At 33.1% G+C, this 24,961-nt stretch overlaps 1 protein-coding gene across 2 annotated transcripts in view; it reads left to right on the top strand.

Annotated features, from left to right (window-relative positions):
* LOC145293710 (kelch domain-containing protein 10-like) overlaps positions 1 to 24,961 on the top strand; it is a 90,743-nt gene that overhangs the window by 14,209 nt on the left and 51,573 nt on the right. The window contains exons 2-4 of one of the 2 annotated variants that reach the window (XM_080140140.1): positions 864 to 908; positions 20,476 to 20,591; positions 24,645 to 24,729. In XM_080140140.1, coding sequence (XP_079996266.1) covers positions 864 to 908; positions 20,476 to 20,591; positions 24,645 to 24,729 — 246 coding nt within the window. The remainder of the gene's footprint in view (positions 1 to 863; positions 909 to 20,475; positions 20,592 to 24,644; positions 24,730 to 24,961) is intronic. The other variant, XM_080140141.1, reaches the window with a different exon arrangement.

The following is a 24,961-nucleotide window of genomic DNA, read 5'->3' as shown; positions in this document are numbered from 1 at the left end:
GAGTTCAGTCGAGCATTTGCCACGAAAATAACAATAGAGCAAAGGCTGGATTGCAATGTCTCTTCTATGGGAAAGGGGTTGCAGGGAAGAGAAAAGGGCATCACCTAATAGGTTTTGAAGATTTGGAGGCCACTATGCTGTATTCAACTGGGAAGCAGGCCAGCAGAACAGTACTAGATTTTGGAATTCCCTCACTGTTTTCTGCTTTCCTGACTGTACTAACCTACGGAAGTCTAAATGTGATGCTTAACTTCCCACAGTCTCCTGTTAGTACACGATCCCAAGTAGGGGTCCCTTGCATTCTAATGCTTTATTTTCATGGTAAAAGAGTATTTAAAAAACTAAAGAGCAAGACATTGTTTTTTTTTTTCTCCATTGTAATTCCAATAAACTGTTTGTTTCCAATTTATGCAAATCTAGGTGAAGATTGCACCAAAATTGTCCTCTGCAAAACACAAAATGCTACTAAATTAACACTTTTGAATTGTGCTACTAGATCAGGTTGTCTGAAGATACTGGCTTCCTGGTCTAAAAATGCACCAAGCATTAATGTTTTTGTTTTTTCCCTTTGCAAAACTCAATCATGTTCTGCCAAAACAAAAACAACAATTTTCCTCTACAAAACAACCAAACCAAACAGCATGAATAAATATTTGAAGCATAAAACCTTTCATTAAAATGATCAGATTCAGCATTAAATAACTTGAACAAAGGGTTGATATGCCGTAAAACAACCAAAATAACCTATATTTTACTCTGATTTGCCCTAACATAGTAAAGTCATTTAAATTATTCCAACAATGTTTGGAAATATGTTTCAGCTAAGGGAACAAAAAAAAAGTGCCTATTTATTCTATTTGCAGTTTTCAAAGAAGGAGCGCGCAGTGTCCACAAGTGGATTATATCACGTAAGTACTAAGGAATTACGATCCTTCTGTCTACGGCTGCGAAACCTGGCCGATGAGCGCTGTGGCTCTCAAAAGTCTTGAACTGTTCAACTTTTACTGCCTCGGACAAATTCCCTAGCACCATTTCATCTTCAATACCCAAATTTGGTCACAATGCAGGATTATTTCCCTCCACCAGTCTCTTTTCAAAGAGGAGACTTTGCTGATTCGGTTTTGCTGTGTGCCCACAACCCACGAGAGTTCATCAACAAAGTAATCTCTAGAACCACTCCAAGGTTGAGGAAGATGTCCCAGGAGGCAGGGGGCTGCTGAATAAATGGTTACACACCATTAAAACACCGGTGTTGAACATACCTCTGGTCCCTAGACTGGCTGCCAATTACTCTCTTGGCCGCTGCAGACTATGGCGTGTGTGATCTGCGTTCATCCAGGATGAATCATCTCAAAAGGGCAAATTTTTTCTCAGGTCAAGTGAGTATCGAAAAGATCCTCACAAAATTTTCACTGCTTTCATGGCACGGTTAGAACCGACAACCGACCATCGGGTATGTTGGTTTGAACTCTGTAAAAAATAATAACAACAACAAAAATAATAACAACAACAAAAATAACAACAACAAAAATAACAACAACAAAAATAATAACAACAAAATAACTATAATAAAAATAATAATGACAAAAATAACGACAAATAATAACAAAAATATTATGTTGGTGCAAAAATAATGTCGTTTTTTGACATGTAGTTGAACGCTAAAAAATAACATTATTTTTGCACCAACCTTAATAACAATAAAAATGTGATAAATCAAAGAGTTTCATTAAAGTTGAAACAGAAACTATTTCATTATTTTGATTGAACCAGATGAGGGCCGCGTTCTCAATCAAGGTCTCTGAACCTTGGAATAAACTTCCAATAGAGATAATAAATACACCCTCAACACAATTCAAGGTGAATTTGGACAGGTGCTTGCCTAATGTGTTCTCTTTTTTTGTGTAAATTTCTACAATCCTTTCCTTATATGGCAATTGAAGCACGATTGTTTTATTTTTTGTTGCCAGATAAATTGAAAATTCAATGTCACAAACAATACAATCGAAATGAGGATAATGCATATTGTTTTTTATTATTCAAACTATTGTTCTCCTCTTGAATGACTAATCGCATCTCTTTCCTATGCGGATGCTGTGATCTTAACCTTGAAACTACAAAGAGTCGCCAACCTGATCGGTCCTGAACTGTCATCTAAGTTTCAGCCTCTGTCCCATCAACGAAATGTTGCATCCCTCTGCCTGTTCTACAGATACTTTAATAGTGGCTGCTCTGACGAACTACAAGCACTTGTACCTCCTCGACATGACTACCCCCGATGGAACCGACAAGCAGCTAAGTCCCACCCCTTTACAGTAGAGATCTCTAGGTGTAAGAAAACCTTTTACTCCAATAGTTTTTTTTCCCCAGAACTGCAAGTCTTTGGAACTCCCTTCCGGGATTCTGCTTTTCCAACTGTACTGATATGCAGAAGTTCAAATGTAATGTGAACAAACATCTTTCTGCTCATCTCCTTCATAATGCCCCCACAAATTGTCCCCAATAGTAGGCCTCTACTTCAAAGTGGCACTTGCCTTGTTTGGGGTGAAGATTGAATAAAAAATTAAAAAAATGCGGATGCTGTGATCTTAACCTTGAAACTACAACTCGGTTCCAGAAGAATGCAAAGGATCGCAAGATTAATAGGGCATGAGCTTATCCAAGATAGAATCCACAAATGCTGGTGGAAGAAACGCCAATGACAAACAAAATCTAAAATGAACTCGCCCATTTTTTGGAAAGTATATTACTGCTGACAAAACCCGCATCGAAGAATACCAAGAATATCATATAAGCAAGAACTTAAGGAAGTCAAATCTCTCAAGATGAACGCAGTAATCCGAATAATCTAAATACGAAGTGTTTTCAATAAGTTTCCAGACTTTTTTCGTATAGGTATAACACGATCAGCCGGTCACTGAGGTGTGACTGGCGTCACATGTTATACTAAATGTCTTAGAGTGGTCTCGGGAAGACGTAAAGATGGTCAGTCATTAGGGTCTGTGTATCAAGAAAAGCATACCTGAGATGTTGGATGTGCTATGTGGCTCCTTCTTCTCCCAGGAGGCGTCTTGAGCTCTTCACTCTGGTGGCATTCTGATTGGAATTTTCATTTCTTCGTCGTCGGGACCACTTTTCGACTTAAGACACTTATGGAGACATTTATGGCAACACAAGGAAAACGACACGACACAATTGTAATATATATGAGAAATATTAACTATTTATTTTACAATATAGATACAATTATATATTACAAAAACTTTTACAATTTACAAAACTAAACTAACTAGCCTAACTAGTATTGAGGGAGGGGGTGCCCCTTTTTATGGAAATTGCCTCCCTTCTCCCCCCCCCCCAAACAAGGCATGAAGCCACTTTGTGTAAGAAACTAACAAGAACGAAGCATGATTATCACAAAGACAGGAGATGTCTATCGACCTTAATCTTAAAGAGGTGAAGGCTATAATAGGTCAACGAGATATCATCATAATCTTGCTACTCTTGGAAAGAAACTACTGGAATATGAAGCCATATTACAATGATGCATCAAACCAGTGAATCGATGAAGACCACTAGACCGATTCAAGCAAGCTGGAACAAAGGAAGCAGGGAATAGATCAGACAATTCTGAAGAATACATGTTATGATAGCATTTATAGAAAAGACTGTTAGCCAACTGGAATGCATCCTATAATGGCACAAAAATAAACTGCCATCGCACCACAAGTATTGGGTATAAGAATTCTTCATGGCTGGCACTCAATTTTATGTGGTCGACACTTGACCAGCCATATTGCAATATCTCCACTGGAAAGTCTGTAAAAACTTGAATATCCAATATAGTAGCAAGTTTTGCGAACATGTTTACCAGCAACAACAGTTGGAAATAAGTCATACACCATCCACTATGACTATGCGATTCCTACAGCTACGTACATAGAAAATGGGGCTATTAAGCCTGACATAGTGATATGGGACAAAAGGGGAAAAGTTGCAACCCTAATTGAAGTCAGCGTTCCTAATGATGTGAGCCTTAACAAAGCAGAGAGGGAGAAAATAACAAAATACCAAAGAATTATGTACTACATGAAAAGAAACTGGAATCTTAAGGAGGTATCAATCATACCAGTTATTATAGGAGCAACCAGGCTAATGAAAAAGAATTTTAAAAACTATCTGGCGAATATACCCAGTGAACCAAGTGCAGGAAAAATACAAACAATTGCACTTAAAAGAACGGTTAGAATCTTAAAAAGATTTCTCGGTTGGAGTAACAAAACTAATTGGAGAATGTTTGGCATTCGGTAGAATACCCCATCCACAGCAAAAAATTAAAACAAGAGAGGTCTAGTTACATTGTTAGCATTTAACATGTACCGATGAACCTGCCATATTACCTCAGCAACAACCCATCACCAACATAAACGATCAAATGCATCTATACTCTGATATATTCAATCTCATCGGCAAATCTTATGCACTTTATAACCTCGTCGTCAATCCTAATCTCTTCTGCTACACACAGAAACCGGTGAGAAACTGATAATATATTGGGATTATTCCAGTGATTCTTTTTTACAAATACTATCATGACATGTGTTCTTCGAAATTGTTTGATTTATAACTGGTTCCTTTGTTCCAGCTCATTTGAATTGCTGGTCTAGTGGTCTCCATCACTCCTCCACCACCACCACCACCACCACCACCACCACCACTGCATATAACATTTGCGGAATCATTTACATGTACAATGCCAGCTATGCAAAGAAATCCTAACTACGCACTCGAAGTGGAAGAGTGATACGACCAACATTAAACCTACAAACATTATTTGTAAATTTATAGCAACCAACTTTCTTTTTTTTTTTTTTCAAAAAAGTTACCACTTATCTAGGCTCGGAAGCCACTCGAGGATAAGGATTAATGAGTGTACAGTAGTCAATCGGAAAATGCTGTAGTAATCGTCAGTAGTGGAAATTTGGTAAATTGGATTACTTAAGTTAATGGCTCATTAAGAACTTGTTTACATTGGACTTGAAGATGACCATATTGTAGTCAGTTGGAAAATGGAAGAGAGTTCCACAGGTGTGCAGTTCTTAGCAAGAAGTTTTGTTCATGGAATTTACGTTTAGGTTTAGGCACAGATAAAGATTTACAGAAATTATTAATAGTGGTTTCAGCTAGACGAGTGTTTTTTCCTGAAAGTCCGACAATGGACTATAGATTGGAGCTCAGATGAGCACCTGCCATGAAAATAACGATAAAGCAGAGACAGGTTTGCAAGTCTCTTCTATGAGAAAGAGGTTGCAGGGAAGAGAAAAAGGCATCCCTTACTAGGCCTCTAGAGTCTATTTTGAATACTGTCAATGCAGGATAAAGTGCTTCTAGCAGCTCCTGCCCAGATGTGGCAACACTACTCCATCTTTGGACGTACTTGGCTCTTGTTATACAGGTAGAGAATTGCATCGGCAGTAACATACCAACTGGAGCGATAGAATGATCCCACCATTTTTCCAGCGACTTTGGCAACGGATTTGATGTACGTGTTTCATTTCAAATCAGGAGTAAAGGTCAAACTCAGAAGATTGTCAAAACATGAAGTCTCCTCAAGACGAGGGCAATTCATTTTAATTGATGCCAGATAGGGATCAAAGCGTTTTAGATGCATTAAAATTAACTAGCCACCTCTTTTCCCATTGCACCATGTGATGAAGATCAGAAGAGAGAGAATCAGAGAGAACTTGGTCGTTTACGGCCTTTGAAGTGTTGCTATAGATGGTAGTGTCGTCAGCATAAATGTCTACGAATAATCTTAAGGTGTGATTTGTGAGATCATTGATGTAGATCAGGAAGGGAGTTGGGCCCAGTTCGTATTATTTGTAAATTTATAGAGATCAACTTGTAGTTTGTATTATTTGCATTCTTCAGACTGCTGTTCTCCTCTTGAGTGTAACCTCTGACCTTCTTGAGGAGTATCTTGTAAAACTCTGAAATCTGCATGAAATTTTTAATCCAGGGGAGGGGAGTAGCATAATCTCATTCCATTAGACTAAGTAAAAGTTCTAAGTATATTACGCAATTAACCTCCAGAAGAGTGTAACTTATGACAAAACTTTAGCAAGTACTCTATCCATTATGCCATGGGTTCTTGCGGACAATTTTAGTATGAATTTTAGGAGTCTTAAACCTATTTTTTGTTTTTAGATGCACAACAATCTTACAACTTATAACACTACTAGCAGGCCACCCAGCATTGCCCAGTCGTAAAATACACCTAAATACAATATTTTAATTTATGCAGATTTCATATTTATTATTATAGAGCAAATACTTTATTGATTATTATCTAAATCCATGTGCATATAAGATTTTTAAAAATATAAATGTATACTTATGCATGCATAGAAATAACACATTTAGTCGACTTATGCCTGCCAAGTTCCAATTTTTCAGTTTTGATTCTTTAGCAGCTAAAAACCAAATCGAATGAAGAATGAAGAAGTCTGACAATAAAGATGAAATGTTGATGGGTGTGTTTGTTAGTTTGTGTGACTTGGTTTTTTCTTTTTTATTTTTTATCTCTCTATCTCGTCAGAATACGTTTTCCATTATTCTCATCACCTCACGCACACACACATCTCTCTCTCTCTCTCTCTCTCTCTCTCTCATACATATATATATATATATATATACACTGTGTGAGCAAAATCAAGACTTCAAGACAAGGTGTTGATGGCAACAAAAAATGTATTTCATTTTACGTTACAATTGTTTCAATGTCCAGTTCGACAATTTCAAGCATTATATCGTTTGAAAATTTTCAAAAACCAGCATTTCTTCAGACTTTATGAATAAACACACTTTTGGCAATGTAGCATTTTTTTAATAGAAAGAAAAAAAGAGGGGGGGGTCCCTAATGGGAAAAGCCTGCGAGAAACCTTTACCTTGGTTGTGGTTACGGAAAAGCCCATTTAAATATTAATGTATCGCCTAATTTTCGTATCCTTATTTAAGAACAGAGTTATGCGAAGTTTTTACAGAGAGCCCTAAGCCATTTAAAAAAATTTTTGTATATATCCCATTTGTTGGGTTCCTAAATTCCTTTATTTCCCAATGATTGATTTTTTTGTAAAAAGAATTTTTTTTAATTTTGTTTCTATATTTATATTATGGCCGTAACAACTTTGTAAAGACGTTACGGTTATATATATATATATACACACTGACTAGCAGGGTGACCTGACGTTGCCCATGATTGAATGATGATCAATGGATGTTTTACACTCTCATTTTTATTTTCATCGAAATCTCTCTCTCTCTCTCTCTCTCTGTCTCTCTCTCATATATATAGCCGTGTTAAACGCATATCTTATTTTTCTTTAATTTATTATTGGAATTTTTTCCCCTTTTCCTTGTACTTATTTGTGAATTATTCCACGGATTTCGGCCTTTTGGATTATTTTGGACCATCTTCCAATCACGCAATTTCCTTGGATTTTACTTGTGCGAATGGAAATTAAATTAACTTTCTTGGATTTATATTTGGATTTTACCGTCATTGGATACTTTACCTTTCACCAGACTATTCATTCATGTGAAATCACTTTTTTCTTCACCATATTCCCTCTGCTTTACTTTTTGTTATTAAGTAAGATCTTTGACTTACTTGTAGTTTCATCAAATACTTTTGTATGCAAAATCCGATCCCACATTTTGCTAATTCCTACCCTCTGATGAGAAGGAAAATATTTCTTCGAAACTCCGCAGATTAAGGACTATCCACTTATTTAGTGTTTCCTTTTCAAATTAAGTTTTTAACTCTTTTTCAAAGTTTTTTTTTAACATGTTCTATTAACTATTTGCTCTTATATACACACACTGACTAGCAGGGTGACCTGACGTTGTCCATGATTGAATGATGATCAATGGATGTTTTACACTCCCATATTTTTATTTTCATCGAAATCTGTGAATTCACCAATTTTCCAATCAAATTGATTGATTGCCTGCTCAAGTTGGGAACTCATCGCGGTGCACCGGGAGGAAGTTTCACATGCCTCTGGCAGTGACTTAGTTCACAATACATTGTATTCTACATTGCACTGTAGAGAACCCAATGTTGATTTTATAAAATTATTTTATATGTAATGGCTTGAATTAAAGTTTAAAATGTAAAAGTCAAGTATCATACTGTACTCTAAACAGAAACACTCATTTCGAACGCACCCCTATCATATACTGTTTTTATATGCCTGCCATTACTGGTTGTGCAGTATTAATGGCTTAAATTTAAGTTTAAAATGAAAAAGTCAAGTATCATGGTGCAGTTGTGCTTTAAACAGAAATATTCATTTCTAATGCACTTTATTTTCTCTTCCTATTTCTATTCTTGTGGCCATGTCATTAATAAGGGTGATGGAGGTAAACGTTTTACCTGGGCTAACGTTGTCTGCCTGATAGGGATCTGAAACTTGGACTAACCACTAAGGAGGCTATCTTATCAGCAGAAGCAAAGTTATGGGACTGCTGTATTGTCATTTGGTGTATGGATTCTGGACCATGCAATAGCTTCTAGTGGGGCCTCTCTATGCCATATTAGTGTGTAATATTACGGCTTTTCCTCTACCTGATTGCAAAAATCATTCTTTTTTTCTACTCTGCTCTAAGAACTCTGCTGAATTTTTCCACATATCTCAATCCTTAAGAATTAAAAATTTCAAGAAACAATCCAAGATTAAACCCAGAACTCTAACCCCCAACGTAGACCCCCCCACCCCACCCCATTACCAGGTCTCCTTCTCTAACATTAGGGATCTACGTTTCAACCTTCCAGAGGTTGAAATCCAATTACAGGAGACTAAACCTGACCTATTGTTCCTGTGAGAAACTGGCATTGAACCGACCGTTTCCCTAGATGAGTTTGCGATTAAAGAATACTCAAACTTGACATCAAAATTTGACCCCCAAAATCGTTATGGGCATGGAATATGTGCCTACATTAGAGATGGCTATGTGGTAGGGACACCTCCAGAGAAGATCCTAATTTGCCTTACATGTGCTTCAGAGTAGCAGTGGCTCACAGCAACATGTTCGTATTTGCCCTCTATCAACCCGATAACAGCGGTGTTATTATCATTGAGAGTGTCTCTGAGAAACTTGACCACATTCTGTCTACCCATCCCTCCGCTAACATTCACATCTGTGGAGACTTCAATGTTCACAATATTGAATGGCTAATCCACTCAAACAAGATGGATGATGAGGGAAGGTACTGTCATGATTTCTCGATTACCTATGATCGAACACAAATTGTTCACGAACACACCTGTATGCCCAACTCCAACAGACATATACAAGTCTCCTTTACCTTTTTCTTACAACTTGCCCAGAAATGTGCTCATCCTCCGTTATGTCTCCATTGGGATCTTCTGATCACTCAGTTGTCTCGGTTAAAATAAAAACAAAATGTAATAAGCCCTCAGATGTACCTTTCCATCCTACTGTATATCGATGCTCTATAATTGATGTGAATAACTTCTGAACATTTATATCAGATATACCTCAGCACTTCATGTCCAAAAAGAATGTGTCCTCCTTAGTATCTGACCTGACTGAATGGTTAATTGTCAGTATAGACTGCTTCATATCCTCCAAGATATCCAGCAAAGGCCCAGCAGCCAGCCGTGGTTCACCCTAGAAAGTGCTGCTGCCATTGCGCACAGAAATCATTATTTCCATTGCTTCCAACGTAAAAGACGTGAAACCAAAGCTACCTTTAGGACTGCCAGCAACCACTGTAAAAGAGTAATAAAAACTGCAAGAGATTTGTATGCTTAGTATTTCAAATTTAAAATAGCTGAGCAGCAGCTTGGTTCCCACTAGGTTTGGCAAATAACAAATAAGGCCTAGAACAGGAGCGTGTCCTCTATCCCTAACATCATCAATTGATCTGAGGTAATTTTGTCAGCATCTGACAAAGCAAAACTTTCAGCATCTGACAAAGCAAAACTGTTTGCCAGCAAATTCTACCCTTTGCGATCAGGGCCACCTACCCCCTGTATTTCTTCCTATGTCTGAAAACACACTATGCAACATACAAATGTCTGTACGTGATGTTTCCAAGCTTATCAAAAACCTCGATTCCAGTAAAGCAATTGGCCCCAATGACATTCCAGTCATAGTGTTCAAAAAGCTTCAACTGGAACTAGCTCCCATATTTACAAAACTGTTTAAACATTACCTTAAGGACAAATGCTTCCCAAACTTTAGTTTGCCCCAAATTCCAAGGATTGGTTATCTTTTTGTGCACTATGAGTAAGTTGCCGAAATTTGTGATAAACAGAAGTGGTCAACCACCTAAGCAAAAATAACTTGGTCAGTGATATGCAATATGGTTTTCGTTCTGCTAGATCTACAGCTGATGTACTGACTGTTATCACACAGGATTAGTGAATCTCTCGACAGAGGCTTCGTTTCTAGAGCAATAACTTTTGACATATCAAAGGCTTTTAATAGAGTATGGCATAAAGGTCTACTTCACAAGATTATTAAATCTTTTCTCTCTGACAGGCTTATAAGAGTAGTCATTGATGAAACTCATAGTATTAATGCTGGTGTCCCTCAAGGTTCCATCCTGTGCCCAACTCTCTTCTTGACCTTTATCAATGATTTCCCAAATATCATTTTTAGATTATTCATAGACATTTATGCAGATGACACCACAATCTATGGCAACACTTCAAAAGCCAAGAGCTTTCTGATTCTCTCTCTTCTGATCTTGAGAATGTGGTGCAATGGGGAAAAGGTGGCTGGTTAATTTTAAGCTTCTTTCCTTTCATCATAATTGCTCTGACCTCCATCATGCCTCAATTGAAATAAATGGCTCTCGTCTTGGAAGCTCCATGTCTTCACAAGCTTCTGGAACTGACCTTGACTCCTTATCTGAAATGGAACCCCTACATCAAATCTGTTCCCAAGATCGCTGGAAAAGTGGTTGGAATTCCAGTAGGTATTTCATTGCCGATGCAATCCTCTATCTGTATAAAAGCCGGGTATGCCCTAAAATGGAGTACTGTTGCCATATCTGGGTAGGAGCTGCTCGGCACGTCCTATCCTGCCTTGATAGAGTTCAAAACCAGCTTCGAAACCTAGAATGTGATGCCCTTTTCTCTCCCCTGTAACCTCTTTCCTATAGAAGAGACGTTATGAGTCTCTGCTCTATTGTTATTTTTATGGTAAGTACTCAACTGAACTCCAATCTATGGTTCCTTCTTCACACAAAAAAATACTCGACTAGTTACAACCACTATATACAATTCCCCTCACTTTCTATCTGTGCCTCAATCTAAGCAGATTCCATGAACAAAGCTTCTTTCCCAGAACTGCCTATCTATGGAACACTGTTCCACTGGCCTGCTTCCCACTTAAATACAACATGGTGGCCTTCAAGTTCAATGTAAACAAGTTCTTGTTGAGCCATCCCCATAAATAATCCAATTCTACCCAATTTACACTGTTAACAATTACTACCCCCCCCCCCCACCACCAAATCGTTTGAATGAAAGGAGGATATAACGGTGTTATTTTGTTTGTAATCCGATTCTACTTTTATATATTCTTGCATATCCTTGAATTTTTTTTTTTTATTTTACTCTTTTTTTTTTTTTTTTTAACGCTTATGCAACCCAAACAATGCATTTTGCCACTTGGATATACAGAACTACCATTTATAACCATGTCTACATGGATAGATACTATGTAGGGAGTTGAGCAGCGAAATGTCTGTTCACATTACATTTAAATTTCTGCATGTTAGTAAAGGGAGAGAAACAGGAGACAAGGAGGGAATTCCAAAATTTAGCAGTTCAAGGGAAAAAAAACTTAGAGCAAAAGCTTTTCAGGCATCTAGGAACCTCTACAGTTAAAGAGGGAGGAGAGTGCTGCTTTTCAAGGGGACACAAGTGCTAAGAGTTCATCAGAGCATCTTCCATTAAAGTATTTGTAAAGCAAACACATGGATGCAACATTGTGGTGATGGGGACAGATGGTTAATAGTGCAGGATCTATTAAAGAGACTAGTGTTAGATGCAGCAGCCCGGATATTGCAAAGATATTCCATGCATGGATGAATGGTGGCTTTGTAGAGATATAGGATGCTCTCTCGTCTGCAAAACATCAACACATTTTGTCCGTCCTTCAATTTAACACACAACCTAACAGTAATTTTGTGTTTCTAATGTAGTTTTTTGATTGGGAATAATGACGAAACCTGTTTTTACACTAAATAATTTACGTGACTGAAATAAGAATTAATTAACTGTTGTTTGAATGAGACTTTTGTTTTGTTGTTTTTTTTTTATTGCAGGTAACTGATTGATTGATTGTACCTTGAATATTCAAAGGACGCAATCATTTCAGTGCAAAGTTTTGTTCGTTTTGTTTTGTTCTACAAGAGTTTGTGTTGCAAACATTTTAACAATTGTCAGAACATTAGCCTTACTCTAATCTCTTTAGTATGAAAAGAGCATTCAATCTCACTTTTTTTTTTGTTAAATATATATATATATATATATATATATATATGTCGTATAACTATAAATATATTTTTTGTTAAATATATATATGTTGTATAACTATAAATATATTTTTTGTTAAATATATATATGTCGTATAACTATAAATATATTTTTTGTTAAATATATATATATGTCGTATAACTATAAATATATTTTTTGTTAAATATATATGTCGTATAACTATAAATATATTTTTTGTTAAATATATATATCGTATAACTATAAATATATTTTTTGTTAAATATATATGTCGTATAACTATAAATATATTTTTTGTTATATATATATATGTCGTATAACTATAAATATATTTTTTGTTAAATATATATGTCGTATAACTATAAATATATTTTTTGTTAAATATATATATATATGTCGTATAACTATAAATATATTTTTTGTTAAATATATATATATATGTCGTATAACTATAAATATATTTTTTGTTAAATATATATATATATGTCGTATAACTATAAATATATTTTTTGTTAAATATATATATATATGTCGTATAACTATAAATATATTTTTTGTTAAATATATATATATATGTCGTATAACTATAAATATATTTTTTGTTAAATATATATATATATGTCGTATAACTATAAATATATTTTTTGTTAAATATATATATGTCGTATAACTATAAATATATTTTTTGTTAAATATATATATATGTCGTATAACTATAAATATATTTTTTGTTAAATATATATATATGTCGTATAACTATAAATATATTTTTTGTTAAATATATATATATGTCGTATAACTATAAATATATTTTTTGTTAAATATATATATATGTCGTATAACTATAAATATATTTTTTGTTAAATATATATATGTCGTATAACTATAAATATATTTTTTGTTAAATATATATATATATGTCGTATAACTATAAATATATTTTTTGTTAAATATATATATGTCGTATAACTATAAATATATTTTTTGTTAAATATATATATATGTCGTATAACTATAAATATATTTTTTGTTAAATATATATATGTCGTATAACTATAAATATATTTTTTGTTAAATATATATATATGTCGTATAACTATAAATATATTTTTTGTTAAATATATATATGTCGTATAACTATAAATATATATTTTGTTAAATATATATATATGTCGTATAACTATAAATATATTTTTTGTTAAATATATATATATGTCGTATAACTATAAATATATTTTTTGTTAAATATATATATATGTCGTATAACTATAAATATATTTTTTGTTAAATATATATATGTCGTATAAATATATTTTTTGTTAAATATATATATGTCGTATAACTATAAATATATTTTTTGTTAAATATATATATGTCGTATAACTATAAATATATTTTTTGTTAAATATATATATATATATATATATAAAGATAAAATAAAAATTACATTTAAATTTACCAAAATGATCCAAGATGGTAAAACTAAAGTATATTTGGTGCTTATATAGATCCCTCCCCTCGGTAACGAGATAAAGAAACAACTAAAAGACGACAGCACAAAATTAAACTCTGGTTCCTAAAACGAAAAAAAACAAAAAACGATTATGTTTCTGAATTTTTTAGATAGGGATTAATTATTCATATTATTTGGATTCTTCAGGCTATTGTTCTCATCTTGAGTGAGCACAACGTTTAGATCTTCATGTGCGTCATGTTGACCGTCGGGGAATCGTTCTGTTGAACTAAAAACTCTGCATGGAATTTCAAACAGAACCCTTTATTTGATAAACAGAGGTAGCATGCAGTATTTCATACATTATACATTCTTCATATTATTGTTCTTCCTGGTGCTACCAGATCAGGCTGTCTATTGGCTTCCTGAGACGAAATGCATCTACATTGATGTTCCTTTTTGTTTTTCTATTCTCTTTTGTAAAACTTAATTATGTTCTGCAAAACCAAAAACAAAAACAGCCCCCTTCCCCCACTTTTTTTTCTTCCCCTACTTCCCAGTCCTGGATATGACCCTAAACTATATCCAGTGGTGAGGCCCCAGCTTGCAGGCTTTGGGAAGTGTGGAGCTGCCCTTTAATTGCCATTGCTCCCAGGTTCACTCTGACCCAGAGTGGTAGTACCTGTTAGGGTCCCGACTATGGGTTAAATAGAAACCGACTTGAAATAAACAAATATATTCTATTAAAAAATTTTTCTTCAAAATCTTTGGATTTGGCATTAAATAACCCAGAAAGGGTTGATATGCTGTAAAACAAAAACAAGCAACCAACCAACCTATATAAAAGCCAAGTATGTCCAAGGATGGAGTACTGTTGCCACATCTGGGCAGGAGCTGCTAGAAGCAGCTTATCCTTCCTTGACAGAGTTCAAGCTAGACTTCATAGCTTAGTGGGGGATGCCCTTTTCTCTTCCCTGCAACCTCTTTCCCACAGAAAGGCATTGCGAGCCTGTTTCTGCTTTATCATTATTTCCATGGCAAATGCTTGTCTGAGCCCCAATCTATGCCCCCCCCTCGCCAAACTTTCACGAAAAACACTTGTCTAGTTGAAACCACTGTCAATAATTTTCCCCACTCTTTATCTGTGCCTAAATCTAAACACAGATTCCCTGAACAAAGCTTCTTTCTAAGAAACGCACGCCTGTGGAACTCTCTTCCGTTTGCCGGTTTTCCATCTTACTATAATTTGGTTGTCTTCAAGTCAAATGTAAACAAATTCTTGATGAGCCGTTCCCATTAAGTAATTTAATTTACTAAATTTCCACTACTAACGATTACTATGATACTATTCCATTGACTACCTACTGTACACTCAATAACCCTTATCCTCGAGGGGGCTCTGGGCCTTGATAAGTGGTGTCTGTTATGGTAAAAAAAAAATAAGAAAGAAGTGACAACTATAAATAACAAGACACGTATCTTTTGGTGATTGTGTTTCTTTCATCGACAATCTTCCAAAGGTCATTGCAGAGTTAAAAATGTTATTTCAATTTTTTCCTTTTTTTTTAATAAAACGAGCAAAGTCAAATTATTTAAACAATAAAAGTTTAATAGAACAATATGCTCTTTTTTCTTTTAGAAATTAACTTCCAAACTAATCCATTTCTGGCTAGAGGTCTGTATTTATCGTTCTTTTAAGGCTATTCCAATCACCTACTTCCATGTTTTCCTCCGTTTTTGCCAGTCAACTCAATTTTTCTGACCAGGGCTTTATGTTGCGACTGAAACAGTCACATTTGCGAGTGGTTTTATGTATAAATAAATAAAACTCTTATCTTTTGGTGATTGTGTTTCGCCAACAATGTTCCAATGGTCCTTGCTGATTTCAGTCAATTTTTTTTCATTTTCTTAATAAAACGAACAAAGTCCAATTATTTAAACATTTTTTTTATTTTCTATTTTTTTTATTTTCTATTTTTTTTTTTTTACGAAGGCTGTTTTAAAAATAACATCTGAAGAATTTTTAATGTTTTTACCTTTGAGTCTTAACATGAATTCTGGCACATATTAAGAATTACACTTATTTAAAAATACAGAAAAATCTTTGATATACATACTCATCTTCAAATCAACTAACACTATTTATGTTCCAATACCAAAAACGATTCTTTTAATTGTCTATTTTTATTATTATGCCAAGAACTTTTAAAACTGGAACTTATTTTGCCCAAAACTCATTTAAACTAATTAAATGTACAGATGTAAGTACAATTTGATAATAGGGTAAAAATTTAATTTGTTAAAGTTTTCAATTTGTGTGTGTGAGAGAAAGACAGCTTAAAACCCTATATGAAGCTCACCATATTCATAATTTCTGTAAAATGTGACTATCTTTCTATTAGTGTTGGGATGATTAATTTGAATAGGGAACAGGAAAAATCGGAACTTTTAGTGATATCAACATAAGGAAATTTTCCGATTCTCTGATACCAAAAACGATTCTTTTTGTCTTTTTTTTATTATTTAATTTTGTTTTAAACAAAATCTTCCACTGCTGGTAGTAATAAAATAAATATCTATTGATTTTAAACAACCAGTAAAACTAAAATCGATAGATCATCCCACCGCAAGCGTATTTTTTTACGTTTGAGAAAATATCTGTACATTTAACGTGTTTTTTTTTTTGTTGTTTTTTTTGTTTTTTTTTTAAATGATAACCAGGAATAAAAAACAACTTTATAGTTAATTATTTAGAGATTTGTAAGAAATTGGAATCGGGAATTGTATCGGAATCATCCCATCACTTGTTTGTATACATACTTATACACAATCTAATGTACACTAAAACACTTTAAAAAAAAAACACTTAAAAAAAAAAAACAAAAAGAAAACACTTAATAAAAAATAAAAATAAATCACCTATCTCTCTGAAAATCATAATTTAACTTCTAGTAGTTGGACAAAAAAAAAAAACTGTTCATGACACAAGAGAAGAAATTCTGTAAAAAATATATCTTTATATGGGCAAATTATAGAAATTGACTTCCAAACTAACCTATCTCTGGCCAGGTCTTTAATCATCCTTCTCTCTCAAGTCCATTTGTATGACTTTATCACATATTTTTTTTGTTTTTTTGTCTTTCTCTGAACTGCCTATTCTGCCTCAATTGTACTACTTTTAACTTTCACTGTGGCCATACTATCAGTCTCCTGTTCTGCACAAATCTCTTACTTTGTACACATACGTAATAGACTTTTCCCATCGTATGACCATGGTAACATTCGGTGCTTCTACATTATAATAACGAAAAAATATTAAATTTCAAGTAAAACAAATGGTACCTACATAATAATTATCCTGCAACAAATAGTAATATATCCAAAAATTACAGAAAACATTAAGGTAGAAAAATAATTATCAATGAAAAACAGTTTTTAATAAACTTTAGACAAGGAATAAAATTTGTCCAACATTCTGAATTACGTTTATTACGTGACGTAAGCAACAGAACTTAATTATCTCCCCTGTCAACTTAGCTGTCTTGTAATTCTAACATCATGATTTTTACTTCATTTCATAAATTTCTTTTTTCACTATTATTTTTCTACCTTATCGTTTTTCATAATTTTTTGATATGTTACTATTTGAGACCTGACAACTACATAGGTACCATCTGTTTTACTGGAGATTCAATATTTTTTTCGTAATTATAATATAGAAGCGCCTAACCTTCTGCTGGTTCGTGATAAAAGTTCCTTGAATTAATCCTTATCCATTCTGAACTCTTGAAATCACTCTAGCACCTCCTCCTCTCTGTGCTCCAGTGGTTTCACTACGGTGACGAAACTTCTCAGCCATCAAAATATTTTCCATATCTGAACTGTTCTTCATCTCTATTGTCTTAAATTTCTTGTACACAAACTGATGATCATCTCTCAACTAATGTACTTTTAATTCCTCTACATTTCCTGTGTACTTGATGCTGGCAGAAGTTGAGTTGCGTGTGACTTCCTTTTGTTCAATTCTTTTATATCACTTGCACCAGGATGCTTTTCTCAAAACTATCATCATCCTATCAGTTATTGATATAATAGGAATGAATAGTACCATTAATAAATTTTGGTGCTTCTACATTATTGGGACGATATTCCATAGTTGATAAATGGAGTTTTCAGATAAAAAACAATGTGGAATTCTCTTTTGTCTGCCTGTTTCCCACCTGACTACAACTTGAATGTCTTCAAGTCCAACATAAACAAATTCCTGATTAATCGCCCCCTTAAGTAAGACACTTTATCAAATCTCCAATACCAACTATTACACGGATATTATCCCATTGATTATTGTACACACAATAACCCTTATCTCCGAGTGGCTTCCGGGCCTTGATAAGAGGTGATCCCCCATGTAAAAAAAAAAATGCTTCAACTGATGTTTCTTTTGTCAATTCTAATAAGTTACAATGGTAGTTTCCAAATCATGCAGTCGAAATTACGTGAATATTACTGAATTAAAAAAAAAAAAAAAAAAGAAACTTAAATCGTGTTATCAGGTGAAAAATTACCGCCATCATGTTTGAATCGAAACAGAAAATTACCTCCCTTTGGAGCGCTCCTGTGTCTTACAATCGTTTTCATCAAATTCTATTTTTTATTTTCTTTAATAAATAATTTTCTAACTTATTGATTTCCGTAATTTTTTGTCATAATCATCTTAAAAATACAAGGAATACATAGCTACCATTGTTTTCATGTAAAATTCAATATTATGATTTCCGAAATTTCGTCCCAATAGTGTAGAAGCGTCTAAATTTTATAAGCTGCCTTTGATTAAACGAAGATATAACTAAGGGAGATAACTCAACATTTAAGCCTATCTTTAAGATTTGTGTTACACATCCAACGTTCATTTCTTTTAATATAAAACATTAAAATGTAATGTGGTTTGACTCGCATCTGCCTTTTTCTTTTTAAATTTTCCTTTTTCTTTTTAAATTTTCCTTTTTCTTTTTATATTTTTTTCAATTTTCTTTTTATATTTTTTTTCAATTTTCTTTTTATATTTTTTTTCAATTTTCTTTTTATATTTTTTTCAATTTTCTTTTTATATTTTTTTCAATTTTCTTTTTATATTTTTTTCAATTTTCTTTTTATATTTTTTTCAATTTTCTTTTTATATTTTTTTCAATTTTCTTTTTATATTTTTTCAATTTTCTTTTTATATTTTTTCAATTTTCTTTTTATATTTTTTCAATTTTCTTTTTATATTTTTTCAATTTTCTTTTTATATTTTTTCAATTTTCTTTTTATATTTTTTCAATTTTCTTTTTATATTTTTTCAATTTTCTTTTTACATTTTTATTTAAATTTTTTTTTTACATTTTTATTTAAATTTTTTTTTTACATTTTTATTTAAATTTTCTTTTTACATTTTTATTTAAATTTTCTTTTTACATTTTTATTTAAATTTTCTTTTTACATTTTTATTTAAATTTTCCTTTTACATTTTTATTTAAATTTTCCTTTTACATTTTTATTTAAATTTTCTTTTTACATTTTTATTTAAATTTTCTTTTTACATTTTTATTTAAATTATCTCTTTACATTTTTATTTAAATTATCTCTTTACATTTTTATTTAAATTATCTCTTTACATTTTTATTTAAATTATCTCTTTACATTTTTATTTAAATTATCTCTTTACATTTTTATTTAAATTATCTCTTTACATTTTTATTTAAATTATCTCTTTACATTTTTATTTAAATTATCTCTTTACATTTTTATTTAAATTATCTCTTTACATTTTTATTTAAATTATCTCTTTACATTTTTATTTAAATTATCTCTTTACATTTTTATTTAAATTATCTCTTTACATTTTTATTTAAATTATCTCTTTACATTTTTATTTAAATTATCTCTTTACATTTTTATTTAAATTATCTCTTTACATTTTTATTTAAATTATCTCTTTACATTTTTATTTAAATTATCTCTTTACATTTTTATTTAAATTATCTCTTTACATTTTTATTTAAATTATCTCTTTACATTTTTATTTAAATTATCTCTTTACATTTTTATTTAAATTATCTCTTTACATTTTTATTTAAATTATCTCTTTACATTTTTATTTAAATTATCTCTTTACATTTTTATTTAAATTATCTCTTTACATTTTTATTTAAATTATCTCTTTACATTTTTATTTAAATTATCTCTTTACATTTTTATTTAAATTATCTCTTTACATTTTTATTTAAATTATCTCTTTACATTTTTATTTAAATTATCTCTTTACATTTTTATTTAAATTATCTCTTTACATTTTTATTTAAATTATCTCTTTACATTTTTATTTAAATTATCTCTTTACATTTTTATTTAAATTATCTCTTTACATTTTTATTTAAATTATCTTTTCAAATGTTTGAAAATTTTCTTTTCAATTTTCATCTGCAGTTTACGATGACATAAGTACGCCATCTGAAAGAAGTGGGCATCGGATTGTCGCCACGGAAGATTCGATTTATGCCATTGGAGGATATAACCCAGATTATTCACAACTTTTCGACGAGGTAGGCATTTTCACATTCTGCCTTTCCCGCTCTTTTGTGTTTGTCCTGATTTTTTTTCCTACTTGCTTGTCTACTTTGTACACGCGCGGACGACTATTTCAAACTAAGGCAGAGATCTTTTCTCAACCTAATGACACTTTCCATCCCTCATACATATGACTCATTCTTGAGGATGTTTTTCTTTAACCCATGACATGATGTGGCACAAGGATCATGAAGTGGTATTTGAAGATCCAGTGCTCCAGAGGAAGAATACTCTGGACAGCTTTGTCAGCATTCTTCAGTAGGGGCACCTCATGTCATCTTTCTCAAAAAGAGAGGTCAAAGCCTTCTAGAACTACACAGGACCATATGGACCATAGCTCAGCCAAAAGAGAACTTTATCATTATTTTCATAAGTGCTCGTCTGAGCTCTAATCTATGGTCTCCCCTTGCCAAATTTTCACGAAAATCACTTGTGTAGCTGAAACCACTATCCATAATTTCCCCCACTCTTTATTTGTGCCTAAACCTAAACGAAAATTCCATGAACAAAGTTTCTTTCTTAGAACTGCATGCCTATGGATGAAACTCTCCTCTATTTCTCTTCAGTACTCCAACTCGCTTTTTCTTTATAATTAGCCTGAGTGCCCGGGTGTTTGGGTGTTTGGAAGTGTGTGTGTTGAGCAAAAAAAAAAAGTGCTACTAGGCAGGCAGGCTCAAACTCATACCACGAAGGAGGAAAAGAAGTTGAAAAAAAAAAGTGACGTCTTTGCTGTTGCGCCCATCGCCAAACCGAAAGTGACATAGGTTTAAATTAAGCCTAGACAATCGAAAAGAGGGGATGACTTTTGAAAATATCTGCAAAAAAAGTGACCCCTCCCTGTAGAAAAGTGCCCAGTTGACGATGAAGGAATTAATGTTTTTTAGCCAATTTTCCGATATTTGTCGTACGAAGGGTCCAGCTTCAAAACGATACCGATCTTGTGAAAATCATCGCCTCTGTCAAAGGTTTTAGGCAGAAATACAAACATACATACATACATTTAAACAGACAGGTGAGATTTAAATTATAGATAACATTTATTTCCTCATTGTTACTGCCATGACGTCACCCAAACATTCTTCGCGCTTCTCTTGAGATCTCAAACATTATCCTGTTCTGGGCTCCACGTCTATTTCGTGATCGTCCTCTTTCTGCTTTTTTAAAATCTTCTTTTTTATCATTGACGTCATTTCGCATGTTTTTGCATATAGCCGTCCGCGCTATGTTACATAAGGATCTATGCTTATCTTTTTCTTTTTGCTGGAAATGGGGAATCCTACCGGATGCCAGACATTCACTCACTCTTTCAGAGACAATAGCAAAAGATATTTTATTAAGATTCTAACTATCCCTTTAAACGCAATTGTTTACATCTCTCTTGCACTTGGTTCACCTGGTAATTTTAGTTTTATTCGTTTTGCACAACATTTTAGCGTGTCAGTTTATAATTTATGAATACATCTTTCTTTTGACATTTTTGCTCTACTTGCATACTACAAGGAACTTTTGTCCGTCTTAATAATTTGATAATCCTTTAGTTGAAATTAGAACAACAAAACAATGACAGACCTTCCGTACATGAATATAGCAATTCACGACTCGTGATAACAACCAAAAGTAGAGTTATTAAAAATTTAAGTCACGGATTCTATGTGTGAGGGAGTTTTCATGTACAGTAGAACCCCGGGATATGGCATTAAAAATTAGTAACAAAATACAGTACAGTATATGATACACATGCATATAATCAAATAACATTATAGATAACACCGTAAGACAGGGAAAATACTGTAACCAGGGTCCAGAAAAAAATTGTGTTCCACATCGTAATCTGGAAAAAACTGTATCCCAGGGTTCTACTCTATAGGGTATTTTGTATTTATTTATTTATTTTTTAGCAACTATCGATTACTTTTAGTTCAGTTTGGTTTGCATATTCATCATAAAGAAACTGATATCCAAACAGTGTTTGCAAATGATATAATCAATTTAGTGAAAGAAATGTTTGAACAAATAATTTCACAAAAAAGACCTGTTAACTGACTACCTACTTTAACCCCTTTAGATTATTTCCTTTGCGGATATGTGAAGTCCAATGTCTACGCTAATATACTGGACATGTATAGCATTTAGAAGGCATTTGGTGTTATTCGTATTACCGAAATAGGGCCTAATTTAATGTGTAAAGTTGTGAAAATTTGACCTCTAGATTACAACATATACATACGATTCACGTGGCCATGTGCACAAAATTGTATTTAAATTATAAATGCTAAAAATAAATCTTGAGAATAAACCATATATTTGCGTAATAAAAATATCTTTCTGTAATTTCAATTCAAAGTTGGCTACCTCTAAAAAAAAAAAAAAAGAAATATTAGCTGTTGCTATGTTAAGTAGCTAATGACTATATCTGGAGTTGTCTATTGAGAACCTATGCGCAAGGCTAGATTTAGTTCGCCCACTGAGAATTTATGAAACTATATTATAACTAAGGTTCTTGTGGCAGTGGCTGTGCTTAGGTTCTCACTTATGTAGCCAATACTATAAGGTGCTTGGCTCCCAGTGACTCTTTCTGATTGGGTGAAATCCAATTTCACTAAACAATAGTTTGGTGAATTCTATCAAAATATTCAGTTGGTATTGAGTATTTTGGTCAATAAAAATTAAATATTTTACAGAGATCGTTTTTTTTTTTGTTTTTTTTTTTCTGCTGTTGTTGTTTGTTCATGATGATGATTTTTGTTGTCATTCGTTTCTCTGATATTGTTACGTTGCGCAGGACCCCAGGTTGGGAACGGTCGTAGTTAGTAGGTTTGTCAATTTCCTTGATCGTCCTCTAGTGTCACTTGTTTACGATCCGAGCTAAACGGTTGTCATGGCAACTGCTAAGACAGCATGGTTATTTCCCCCTTGACCGGGCATTTTTTCATTCAAGCTGACTTATCAATTGTCGATCTTGTCATAACGACGGTATCTGAAACCAAGTTTTGACATGCACATAATGATCAGGCGTAACTCAAAACATAAAGGAAAGACGTAAGTAACGATTGCTTTTCATATAAAAATATATTTTTAACTAAAGCCTTACATGCATTTTATCAAATTGTTCATTTCTGCGGCTTGGCTTTACTTTCATTGAGCGATCTGAGGGGGGGAACGCAATTTCATTTGACAATCGCACCTTCTTCGGCGGTCCTCAGACCTACTTCTGTTCTCTGACTCCAAAAATCACATCGTTATATTCACAGGATTTTTTTTTTTGTTCCTGTATTTTTCCACGATTACGATCTCCGCTGGCTTGCATTTGATTGGTTAATTCATTTACTGTCGATAATCGATTCTTCAATTCCCAGGCAAGTTTTAGCTTTGTTTACAAAATGCATTGCTTGCATTTGACCCAGATCTCCAGTAACCCATTTTCTCTTAGTCGGGCGACTATTGTTTTTGTTTATTGCATGTGTCTTTACAACACGTTCCAGCTTTGACCATAATTGTTTTTTCCAGGACATTCCAATCTTTCTTTGTTCTCGCAAAGGAATGTCCCATTCAAGCAAAATATGCGATCTCCCCCACAATCACTTTACTTTGTAAACAAAAAATCGTCGTCAGATTTTTCTGTTTATGCCATAATTACTTTTGTCTGGTGGACAATCGATATTCGATGCCCTCCTTTCGAGTTTCTTAAAAAGGTTTATTTTAACCGTTATGTATCGGATGGTCCCAGACATCCGTTACATAACAATATCTTTCTATTTAGAATTCTTTCTAGAAGAATATTGGATATTTACAGGCAAGATCACGTGAAGGTTGCTAAAGTTCCTAAGTGAAAGTGTTTCTGTGAAACAAACTGGATTCGAACTTGGCACACCAAGGTTGTCAGCCCACATTGTTAACCACTGAGCCACCATCATGTCCCTGCTGCTATTGTTGTTGTTGTTGTTGTTGTTGTTGCTGGAACAGAATTGCATGATCCTTCGACTGAAATAACATACAGTCTATTATGTATTTTTTTTTTTTTTTTCCAGGTCTGGTGTTTTAATATTGCTACAAGAACGTGGACAAAACTGCAAACAAAAGGAACCCACCCAAAACAAGTGGCTTCACATTCAAGTAAGATTCGTGTTTTCTTTTTTTTGGGGGGGGAGGCTTTATTTTTTATTATTTCTGTTGTTCGTCTATAACTAGCCAATACGTATTTAAAAAAATTTTTTTTTTTCTTTTTACAAGAGTTATCACTTATCAAGGCCTGAAAGCCACTCAAGGATAAGGGTTAATGAGTGTAATGTAGTCACCGAGAGAACTGCATAGTGATCGTTAGTGGAAATTTTGTAGAAATTGATCA

Source organism: Euprymna scolopes, chromosome 15 (assembly GCF_053919585.1).
Source record: "Euprymna scolopes isolate OS-2025 chromosome 15, ASM5391958v1, whole genome shotgun sequence".
NCBI lineage: Eukaryota > Metazoa > Mollusca > Cephalopoda > Sepiida > Sepiolidae > Euprymna > Euprymna scolopes.
Note: the sequence above shows the minus strand (reverse complement) of the source record. Positions and strands in the feature narration are given on the sequence as shown.